We start from the raw sequence: 12,095 nt of genomic DNA, 5'->3' as shown, positions 1-12,095 counted from the left end.
CAATAAATAACTAAAGTAATAACAGCACGCATTTAAGAGAGATTGCAGTCTGATATTAATGACCGGACATATCGTTTCTAAACTCGTTCCGTTTTCTGTGGGTCAGAATTCAAAATATGCGGAGTTTGGGCTGGTTTGTTTGGCTCTGAGAGGTTTGTTTAAATAACACGTCGTCTTTACCTGTATGCTGCTGGCGTGCAAAGACAATACTTTTTTTCCTGAGAAATATAGTATTGTATTTATTATTTTACATCAGATCAAAACAGCCTTGTATTTAGCATACCCTCGCAAGTATGGCACTAGCTTTCTGTCTTAAAATACAATTGGAACAGGATCTTAAGAAGTTTTTCTATACTTGGTTACTACGAGGAACAATATCAAATGGTATTAGAGGATAGAGGAGTCTGAATACAGTGTTTAAACAGTTTTATAACAAATAGTTTTAATGTAAAGCTCAAATATTTATCCTGTAAACACCGAGGATCATGTTCACTGGAAGAGTTCTGTTTTTATATTGTTTTATTTACTGTTTGAATAATTTCTCTCCTTTTGTCATTTATTTTATAACGTAATTGCTTGCCGGTTTCTCCGACTAGCACCCCTTGAAATCTGAGATGTGTATCGCAAGGGTTCTCGCCTGGCTACATTAATTCATTTGAAATTTGATTTGTAAAACTAATTATGCTTCTATGAGTGCTAATCGTGACTTTTTTTTTTTAAAGAATGGATTTCATAAAATCTTATTTATTTATGAAATAATATTTTTTCTTGCAATGTTTAGTTATTAAAGCATATAACCAAAAAAAAAAAAAAAAAAAAAAAAATACTAATACTTGACAAATCAATTAGAAGTCGGGTTATTAAACGTGTCTAAGAGTTTATGCGTTTATTATCATATACCCTAGTCATCTTTTTTTATGATTTCCGAAACGAGCACATCTGTTTAAAAATGTAATTGTATTTCAGTCATGTGGGATTTAAGAGGTAAAATGATTTGTCGTAATTTTTTTATCTTATATTTTGGGTATTTTTTGTTTTCAATGGGGTTTTTTTTTGTTTGTTTTTTTTATAACCTGGCCAATTAAAATGGCTCCTTGTATCTTAACAAAAATAACAATTAATTCCAGTTGCAAAAACGATATATGGAGAAATCGCTTCAACAATCAAAAATGGCATAAAAGAGATAACTCAAACTAAAATATGAATACAAAACTTATACGACACAATAAGTAATAAACTGAACTAGGCTGATGTAGGCCCACACTATAAAGAAATACAGTATACTTTTCACTATGGGGGAAATATGAACAAACGTACTTAATAGCAATTAACAATGACTTGAATATCGAATAAAGGAAGTGTTGTACGATTTGGATATGCGAGTCCCAACACCGCATGTAACCGCTTTCTATACGCTGGGTGCATATATGTATGTTTATTGCGTCCTTGTTGGTAATAAATGTTGCATATGCCCAATTCCCTCCCTTTTCTTTCAGGTTTGTTATAAAGCTATTAAAAATATCGAGGCTGGGGAGGAGCTACTGGTTTACATGGACGGAGATTTCCCCGAGGGCAGCATGGCACCAAACCTCGGAGGTAAGATTAATGTGCATCATTAGCGAATCTTTTAAACAAACTGAAGCAAACTGCTCAGTGACGGAGAAACCAGCTGTTTGTCAGTCCATTAATATGTATTGATTCACCATGAGAGAGGGTGGGTATAAAGGGACGTGGTGCCCCATGCATCTCTCAGGGGAGTATTCGGGTTGCAGAGGTATAGCGAGAACGAATTGGCAAAGTCTGTCACTTTCATGCGGACTAATTATGTGATAACATAATAACTGGTAACAAGCTGTTTTCGATTTAAAAAAAAAAATTAAAAAATTCTATACAACATTTGTTCATTCTGTCTATGTTTGTTTGTTTTAACGTGCAAAATCGTAGCTGTATGGCAGAAGCACAGGGTCTTCATTATACAACCGAATGTGGAACCATACACCTCTATATATATACGCCATTAAAGATGATCGCCAAAATGTGTTTCCTATTTTGTGTGTGTGACTTTTTGGGGGGCAGAAAAATAAATGCTAGTCTTTAATACTGACAAATAAATATACCTAGAATGTAAAACTTTATAAGAACGTCAGTCAGTGCAGTATACCTTAAACATGATGCGTGTTTTGTCTTGCCTGTTGACCTGTGCTAATCCATTTACGCAGTGAACATGCGAAATGGAGAAACCTCTAGAACAGATTCAATAGATATGTCTACAACATTGCATCAGACAGCTAAGCCTTCTATCAGGCTCACTTAAACTGGGAAGGGTTGTAAGCTAATAAAGAAGCTGCCTGCTTATCAATTTGTGTTCTTCCACTGTACTGCATGTGTGTGGCACTTAGTTTATCACAGCTGTAGTTAACCGCTAATGAAGATGAATCCAATAACGCCATTGTAAATTGTTTATGATGTATTAAAATAGGGTTTTTATTAATAATGCCTGAGATATGGACCTTTTTTATTAGATTTAGCGGCTACATAAATGATACATTTTAATTATCTTGTTTTATCTTGTGCTTGCGATGTGTTATTTTAATGCGTATCTACTCAAAGACCAATATAGTTTAATTAAAATAATAATAGTAATAATAATAATAATAATAATAATAATAATAATAATAATAATAATAATAATAATAATAACAAAGCATAATTCAAATTCTATTTGAATAGGATGTTGTGTAAGAGAGAATTGTGTTCTGTTACATAATGAAATGTGTTCCATTTGAAATTCCATTGGAAAACATAACAGTGAGATTAAAACGGACTGTTCATCTTGTGAGTTTGGGTTGGGGAAAGGAACCAGACCCCCCAAACCCAGACAGTTTCACACAGTTTTCGCTTCTGTGCTGAAAAGCCAGATGCTGTCTACAAGAGCCCTTTTGATTTTATTTCAGCTAAAAAAACCTGGTAGCCTTTTGCATTTCACAGGCAATAGAAATGATCGAGACAGCACAAGGGGTTTGATAAGGCGCAGACCTTTTCCAATACAGCAGTGTTTGCCCTCAAAGAGAGGTATCTTCAGATCTCTGAGCCAAAAGCCGGAGCGGAGCGCTGCCCCTCCTTATCGGAGATGCGATTTTGAGTTCTGCTCTGGGATGTCTCCCGAGATTAGTCAGTAAACGGCACATAATTGTGTTCCTCTTGCTTTTCTGAAAGCTATTAAGCTCCAATTTAGTGTTTTCTCTTACATTCCTTCTTTGTCCCGAGTGTTACTGATGGAACAAGAGATAACTTGGCACAATCAAGTTGTTTTTTTTTTTTTTTTTTTTTTTTTGGGGGGGGGGGGCAGTATTTTTCATGACTTGAAAGCAGGGACATCCAGTATTAAAACTGCTGTTTTAAAAACTCTCCAAAAACTTTGAATGAAATTCCTCCTTCAAGGTCCTTATTAGTGAACACTGCAGGTGAATACAGTCACTGGTATGTCATATGCAGTTGGTTTTGAGGGCTGGGGGGGGGGTCTTTTGTTCCTCCACAGCATTGACAGAGGTGGGTGGGCTAGCACTGTGACTGGAAGATGGGGGACCGGTGAAGTTTGAGTCTCTTATTGTACTGATGTCTTACCAGCTGTGCACACTTATCTTAAAAAAAAAAAAAAAAAAAAAAAAAAAAAAAAGTCTGTTCTTGTAAATTTAGTTCCTCTTAATGTTACAGAGAAACAACTTGAGAGGTCACTAATACACCTCTAATTAGTTGTGTGGTTCTAATTTTTGAAAAAGTTAATTCCAGATTGCAGTAATCTATTAAAATAAGGCCCAGTGTCCTAAATTAAGTCAAAACATTAATGCCAATACAAATTCACTTTTTTTTTTCTTTAACAAAAGCCGCCCTTAAAAGACTCTCTTTAGGCGTCCCAGTTCAGAGAGTTTGATAATACTGTGCTTTAATGTTAAACAAGTGGCACAAATACATGCCAGGGGTATTGCGAGTTACAGGTTTTCTTGTTTGTTCACAGTCGTCAGGACTTCTGTTGGTTTGAAGGTTAGCGAGGGAGGCAGGGTTAGTGTGCCCAGCCCTTCAGAGAAGTCATTCTTCTGGAAAATGTACAACTCCACACGGACTGTGGAACTTGGCACTCTTGTCAGGATGCTGCCTTGTAAACTTAATAATAGCTACCCTCGTTTTAATTCATTTGACCTTGACAACAATAATATATGATGTATATTAGAGGAACTTGTTTGTTCTTTTTGTTGTTGTTTTTTTGTTTTTTACAGCATCAAGTAGCTAAAATAATTTTTTATGTCTGATTGATTTTTAAATATGTAGAACCTATAAACAACTAAAGTGATGTTTAGGTTTAAAAATGCTGTTAATGTGGGAATTTCAGAGCTGCGTTTAAATCGTTGTACAAAAGTGGGTAGTGAAAATTAATTTATATTATTTATTTTTAGGAAAACCGTTTAGTTCAACATTGCTAATTTGCTATAATATCCAGTTCGTGTTTTGAATATTGTTGTTCAATGTCTTTTGGATTTTTTTTTTCTTTTTGAAATGGTTTTAAAAAAAACATATTAAGATATTATTATTATTGTTTTTATTATTATATCGTTTTTACAAACGTACAACTTGATTAAACAAATATTTAAATGTTTTTATTTTTTTTTTATTTGTCTTGCTTACCTCACAGTGTAAAACATTTAAAAAAAAAGATAGATGAATAAACAAGTTAATTATGTTTTAATTAACATAGCAAACGTATTTATTTAGTCTAATATTCAACTCGGAGTTTGTTTAGTTTTAATGTTTCAATTCTAAGGATTTTACATTGTAATTTAATTTCCTAAATGAAAACTCTTTGTTTACCTGGAAAAGACTAAGAACAAGAGTAAAATAAATAGCCACTGTATAAACACTACAGCTGAAAACTATATGACTAGAATATCTTTAGCCACTGCATGTGTAATTGTACAATGTTTCCTATCTAGGTATCTATTTTATAATGCATAATGTTTTTTTGTTTTTTTTCCAAAGCTTTGACAGGGTAGCTTCACAAACTGTTTTCAAATTTCAAAAAAATAAACTGAAAAAAAAAAAAAACTAGGATGAAGGGGGACACATTTGACAACAGGTTAAACGTTTAGCACGGGGGGAATTCTAAACATTAAACGCTGTAGACCGTTTAAGCATTTCTAACTGTCATAGTTGATTTCCTTGTTCCCTGTGAAGACGAGCAGATGTACCGGTGTGACGACTGTGAGGAGCTGCTCCCGTCGAAACTGGACCTGCATCGACACCAGAAGTACTCCTGCAGCAACAGCACCTCCCTCTTCAACGCTCTGAACCAGGACTTCAAGCAGGAGAGGGAGGAGGAGGAGGAGGAGGAGGAGGAGGAGGAGGAGGAAGAAGAGGAAGAGGAGGAGCCTGTTCACGAGTGCAAGGACTGCGAGAGGATGTTTCCCAACGAATACAGGTGATTTGAGACGAATAAAGGACCAAGGGTCAGCGAGACGGGACCCGTGCCTCCAGGTGACGGACAAAAAATGAACCGTTTCCTATGGAAGCTGTTTCAAGTTGAATGGAAGAAATTCATGTCTATTGCCACGTTCTTATTTTGAACCCTATCTAGCCCCACTTGTGCAGTTTCGCTACCATTGAGTGCCACTGTCCTCATTCAAGGACGGGCTACTTTGTAATTTTTTTCTAACTGGCATCTACCTGTTTTCATTTTCTCTTTAACTATGTTGTTATGATAACTTCCTTGAATTTTGTTAACCGCCAAAGTTAAGTCTAAATGTAACTCTGCAAATACAGCCCTTCAGATGCTTTTATGACTCTTTGGTTTTTCTACCAGCAGTGGTGATAACGCTGCATTTTCTATGTGTAACAGCTGCAATACATATATCGTTACTTCTGAAAGTATCTTTTTTTTTTTTTTCCAGTGTATTTCATTGCCGTTGATAAATCTGCTAATCTGGGTTGTTTATTTAAATTTTTTTTTGTTTCCAGTCTTGAACAGCATATGATTGTACACACAGAGGAGAGAGAGTATAAATGTGACCAGTGCCCCAAAGCGTTCAACTGGAAATCCAACCTAATTCGCCATCAGATGTCACATGACAGCGGCAAGCGGTTTGAATGTGAAAACTGTGATAAGGTAAGAACAGGAAATAGACTGCAGCCTACTAGCACAGTGCAGTGTGTGGGTAGCCAGCCAGGCCTGTGTTTACTGTGTGAAACACTGTTTTTAAAGCAAATGTGTGAGTCATGTGCTTTCTTAATTAACACGTGGTAAGAATACCCATCACATCTGAAAAAAATTGGAACTGTCATTTGTTACCCTCACCGTTTTTTAAATACTAAAAGAAACATAATAAATTCAGTAACAAATGTTTCAAGTCTTTTTCTAGTCAAAACGTCTGTCGAAGAATTTCTTTGAGCATTTCTAAAAGTAGTCCTGTTGAGTGAGTGTTTGGTAATTATGGATGGATGGGCTTTTATCCAACCTATTATTATTATTATTATTATTATTATTATTATTATTATTATTGTTATTTTTCATGCAAACCTGGTGTAGTATTTGATGTTGTGGATTCATTACAGACATGCCCGCAGCGCTGTTTGGAAAGCTCTCTTTCGTGCTAAGTGGTGCTGACCGATTCTGTTTCTGTCGCCTCTCTTTGTCCCCTGTCCCAGGTGTTCACAGACCCCAGTAACTTGCAACGGCACATCCGCTCGCAGCACGTCGGCGCCCGTGCCCACACTTGTCCAGACTGTGGCAAGACCTTCGCCACCTCCTCTGGGCTCAAGCAACACAAGCACATTCACAGCAGTGTCAAGCCTTTCATCTGTAAGTTGTCAGAGCCGTCTTGTCTAACCCTCGGATATAATTACGTGTGTCCAAAGGCCTCCCGCCTCACTCCATCCCGAACAAGTGACAGCTGTAATTTTATAGGTCAGAGCACTAAATGAAATTCTAGAGCAATTTTGCTTTTTCTTTTTTTTTTTTTTGAAGGACCGTGTTTCTTTCTTTTTATTTTTTTAACTATGGCAGTTTTAGACTTTTCTTGACAAGTGAAAGTCTCTCCCAGCTCTCCCATTGACAGAAGCTGATGTTTGCCATTAAAAACTCTTATCTATCTTCTTTTTATTTTATAAACTTCAAAAATGATTTGCCAGTCACACTTAACCCTTTAGACTTGACTGGCATTTTAAATGATATGTTTTTGCTTGCTGCCTGTTAGAACCTCTTTCAATGTGACAGTTGTTTCCAAACACAGTATTGGGTTATATGTTGTTCTGAGTTAAGAGACATGAAATCCAATCACTGTAGTTTCCCTTGCTGATTGATGGAAATGGCAGCACTTTACTTCATGGAATCAGGTAATCTAAGCATCGTGGTTATAATGGACTGAGGGTTGAACAACACAACTCTCAATCCTGCATTTCCCCCTCAGCCAGTAGCAGTCACACACTTGTATCGCCTTGGCTTTCATTAAAGATCATACTGGATTCCTATTTCTGGTTAGCTGCCTTTCCATTCAGAGCAGTATATTCCATTTCTGTAGATGCTGTATGTGGGCAAATACAGAAAAACACATGAGATTCACTGGTTGGTTTCAACAAAGCAGCTCAGTTATCCCTTTACAAGACCCCCAGAAATATGTATGCATGTATGTATGTATGTGTTTGGGTTTTTTTACCCATATGTGAATGACATTAACCAATACCTTTTGAATCTGTGTTCTCCCAGGTGAAGTCTGTCATAAATCCTACACCCAGTTTTCCAACCTCTGTCGCCACAAGCGGATGCACGCAGACTGCCGTACCCAGATCAAGTGCAAGGACTGTGGGCAAATGTTCAGCACTACCTCCTCCCTCAACAAGCACCGCCGCTTTTGTGAGGGAAAGAACCATTACAACCCGGGGGGAGTGTTCAACTCGGGCCTGCCCATGACCTCCAGCCCCCTCATGGGCAAATCGAAACCCCAACACAGCCTCAACCACCTCGGTTTCAGCGATTACTTCCCCTCCCGGTCACACCACCCTGGGCTTCCCTTCTCACCCACTCCTCCTGCCTTCCACACTCTCCCGCCTGGCTTTCCTGGAATCTTCCCACCATCGTTATACCCTAGGCCACCTTTGTTGCCCCCAAGCTCATTGCTGAAGAGCCCGCTCAATCACAGCCAGGAAGCCAATCGTCCCAGGAGCCCCCTGTCGGTGGTGTCCCCTGTCAATAACAATGGGAGCAGCAGCTACAATAACTTCCTGGAGGCTAAAGCCGAAACGAAATTGGAAATGCGCTCTGCAGAGAAGTGCAAAGTGAAGATCAGCGACCTTTCAGACGGGAGTGACCTGGAGGATGTCAACACCACCAGTGGAACAGACTTGGACACCACAACGGGGACAGTCTCAGGGTCTGATCTGGACAGTGACGCGGAGAGCGACCGCGACAAGGGCAGGCGCAAGATGCCATCAGGAACAAAGCAGGACGAAGTCAGCAGCAGCTCCATCTCCATCTCCAGCTCTGGTAACGTCCCTAGCGAGCGTCCCTTCCTCTCCCAGCACTCCTTCTTTCCTCCACCGGATGAGCAGGCCCTTTCAGCCTCGGGGTCCACCAACGACTCCATCAAAGCCATCGCCTCCATCGCAGAGAAGTATTTTGGCCCCGGCTTCATGGGCATACAGGAGAAGAAGATGGCTTCCCTCCCTTATCATTCCATGTTCCCCTTCCAGTTTCTGCCCAACTTCCCACATTCCTTGTACCCTTTCACGGACCGGGCCCTCAACCCAGGGATGTTCCTGAAAGATGAGCCCAGGTCTCCCAGAGAGCATCTACAGAAGGTGGGCTCCCAGGGTTCCGAGTCCCCCTTTGACCTCACCACCAAGCCCAAGGAGGTCAAACAGCCCCTACCGCCCAGCAAGCCTGCCCTTCCTGCGAGCGCTCCCCTCCTGCCGGGAGAAGAGCAGCCCCTAGACCTCAGCATTGGCACTCGCAGGCGGGCTGCCCACAATGGCAGCACCACAGAATCTCGGAAGAATCACGTTTACGGCAGCAGGAGAGGGCCTCTTAAAGAAGATCAGCTCAAGCATCCTCAGCCTCAGCATCAGTCTCTGCACCACCACCAGCAGCAGCAGCAGCAGCAGCACCACCACCAGCACCACCAGCCAGTGCATCAGCAGCAACAGCAGCCTTCTCTGCACTACGCAAAGCCCTCGCCCTTCTTCATGGACCCAATCTACAGGTATTCACGCACAGATAGACCCCGATAGACCCAGGCAGACCCATTCCAGCCATGCAAAGCCATTTTACAGTGTGGTAAATGAGCTGAAGTATAAAGCAAAGGCCAGGATCCTTATCTAACCGGTAGTAAGGAGAAGGTAATCTTTTCCAATACAGTTTAAATTATGTAGTGCTTATCAGATATGCACAGAGCAGGGTTGGCTTTTTTCCCTGAAAGGGGGTTGCATGGGGTTGTAGGTTACCACTTTGCAGATAACCAAAAATGGAATGTGCTTGTCATGGTTGGGTGCAGGAAAGTACCTGGCAGTTGCCCAGGCTTTATTGCTGGCAAAGTGGTTTATAATTGTTGACCTTCGTATGTAACCCTTTCTGCTGTGGTCCAGCAGGGTGGAGAAAAGGAAGCTCATGGACCCAGTAGGAGCCCTGAAAGAGAAGTACTTGAGGCCGTCCCCGCTGCTGTTCCACCCACAGGTAACCCACACCTCCACGGTGCACTTACAGATTGAGAAGCTTTATTTTGGAATAGGATGGAATACTGGGCAGCCCCGTCAATATCTGGGACTGAATGATACATGAACAGCATGAAGAACTCCCTGTTCTCCAGCGCAAGGATGCAGCCGTTTGCTATTGAAACTCCTTCAGTTCATTTCAAATTCTGCAGTCTCACACAAACTGTACTGGGCTGGCTTCACAAACCCTGATTAGCATTAATCTTGTACTGCCTAATGTTTGCTGATCAAAGTTTTAAACCCTCATTTGCCTCTAAATACAGTACATTCATTTCAATGCAAAAAACTCATTGGCTTTCAGCTTGCTTACTGCTTATGAGCGCAATGCACACCCATTCAAACACATTTGAACATGCCCCCCGTGCAATATTCCTTTACATGTCTCTCCACGGTTTTCTCTGCAGCTACAGCGTTCTGCAGTGTGTGCCTAGTGGAAAGCATTGTTCACAGTCTGGTTCACCATCCCCACCTCGAATAATAACAATCGCCACTGGAATGGTGGGAGCTATCCCACGGCCGGTTTCATAGCTAAACTTAGTTCTGTCATTGTTTTACTGTGAGCAAGAGTATGCGGTTATCAGCTTCCCCTGATTTTTCTGCCCTGGTGAGCTAGATAATGCCGGCGTGTCAATCAGGGACATCCTGTGTTTGTGTCCAGTAGAATAGAGCTGCTTGGCGGGGAACACGTTTATCAGAAATGGGGATCTGACCCTCCATCAATGGTGAGAAATCCTTAGCCCCCAGGCGGAGTGGCACGGGAACAGCTGGTATCCATTAACTGCTCCACTGTAAATCCTTTTACAGCTAGTGCACAAAAAAACCCATTCCTCACTGTAGATATCTGTTCTGTGTAATACACTGTAAACGGATAGGATGGTTCAGTCGCTTTTACCAGACCACATGTAAGTTCTACACTGCAGATAAGGAGCATACAAGGGTCTGGCGGTCACAGAGAACACTTCATTCAGTGTGACTTGATTGCAGTTGTGGAGGCATTACACTGATTAAAAAGGCTTTTTCTCATGAGTTGCAATGCATCTTACTGAAAGACGCTGTAATGTTCTTTTCGCACAAACGTGTTTGTGTTTGTGTGAGTCACAAACAGGGTGGGAAGCTGAGCTATATTTGACTGTAATAATGCGCATAGAAATTCTTTTGTACGCCATTTTAAATGAGAGATACGATATCGGTAGCAAGTTTCCTTGACTCCATTGTATTGCCACGTCTTCATTTTGAATGCACGTTGTCCATTCTAAATAATAATAAAAAAAAAAAAAGAATAAAAAATTGTGTTGTGAACAAAGTCTTGGCTCGGGGGATCCCTGGGGGGCTGTTATGGGGCTGTAAGCATGCGATAGGTCAGGGAGGTGACTGAGAGCCGCACAATTGATAGCCTACGGTCTGATATACAGCTTCCTCCTGCCTTCCGTTCCTTCAGCAATGATGCAATCTCTGAGCCTATCAGGAAACATTAACTACCTTACTATTGTGTCACACGGACAGCAGGGGCCAAATCAATTCAGGTCAAGTGTCTTCCTGCACCTTTCCTCTTGCTGGGAGAAAAACACCTGGCTGAGCATCAGTCCTATTGTTACTGTGACATTCAGTTTAAGGCATTGAATTAAAGGGACCTTCTTATTTTATTGTGTTACATGTTCCCGTGTGTTTCTGCAACTGTTTATGCAAGGTGCGTGTGTATTGCTTTCATTTTTTTTTTTTTTGACCACTTTTTTTAAACTTTGAAATTGCATTCCCTGCCTCAAGATGGCTTCCCATGTACCCCGCATGGATCTCTCAGAACTACGTTTCCCATCATCCTTCTGCTCACTGGTAAATCCATCTGTTACATAGGTGAGCAGGATAATGATGGGAAATGTAGTTCTGAGAGGTAGTTCACAGAACCCACTAGTGTACAGTTACAGCAACTGATGCTACCTGTAGGCACACAAAATATATATAGAAAAATGACATACCAAAGTTTATTCAGTTATAATTCTGATGGTCATAAGTGAGTAAGTCCTCTGTTGTACTGTGCTGCTCCAGCCTAGAACACTAGATGACCGAGTAAGAACGCACGCCGAATGAATTCACCAGCACAAGAACCAACTTTGGCTAGCCCTGCTGTAAATCATTGAAAGGGACCCTACACATTGTATTTCATCTACAGATGTCTGCAATTGAGAACATGACAGAAAAGCTGGAGAGCTTCGGTGCTCTGAAGCTGGACCCCTCGAACTCTCTACAGCACTCCTCACACCACCTCTTCAACTTCCGCTCCCCGCCGCCAACACTGTCTGACGCCATCCTCAGGAAAGGCAAGGAACGCTACACCTGCAGGTACAGGA

The 12,095-nt window shown here is 40.8% G+C and overlaps 1 protein-coding gene across 4 annotated transcripts in view; it reads left to right on the top strand.

The window, feature by feature from the left end:
• Window positions 1–12,095, top strand: part of LOC121328269 (histone-lysine N-methyltransferase PRDM16-like) — a 183,685-nt gene that overhangs the window by 160,273 nt on the left and 11,317 nt on the right. For 3 of the 4 annotated variants that reach the window (XM_041272858.1, XM_041272861.1, XM_041272860.1), the window contains 7 exons: window positions 1,497–1,596; window positions 5,227–5,470; window positions 6,007–6,154; window positions 6,694–6,847; window positions 7,751–9,242; window positions 9,625–9,712; window positions 11,918–12,087. In XM_041272858.1, coding sequence (XP_041128792.1) covers window positions 1,497–1,596; window positions 5,227–5,470; window positions 6,007–6,154; window positions 6,694–6,847; window positions 7,751–9,242; window positions 9,625–9,712; window positions 11,918–12,087 — 2,396 coding nt within the window. The remainder of the gene's footprint in view (window positions 1–1,496; window positions 1,597–5,226; window positions 5,471–6,006; window positions 6,155–6,693; window positions 6,848–7,750; window positions 9,243–9,624; window positions 9,713–11,917; window positions 12,088–12,095) is intronic. The other variant, XM_041272859.1, reaches the window with a different exon arrangement.

The sequence above is a fragment of the Polyodon spathula genome, chromosome 16 (assembly GCF_017654505.1).
Source record: "Polyodon spathula isolate WHYD16114869_AA chromosome 16, ASM1765450v1, whole genome shotgun sequence".
Classification (NCBI taxonomy): Eukaryota; Metazoa; Chordata; class Actinopteri; order Acipenseriformes; family Polyodontidae; genus Polyodon; species Polyodon spathula.
This window is presented reverse-complemented; position numbering and strand designations above follow the sequence as displayed.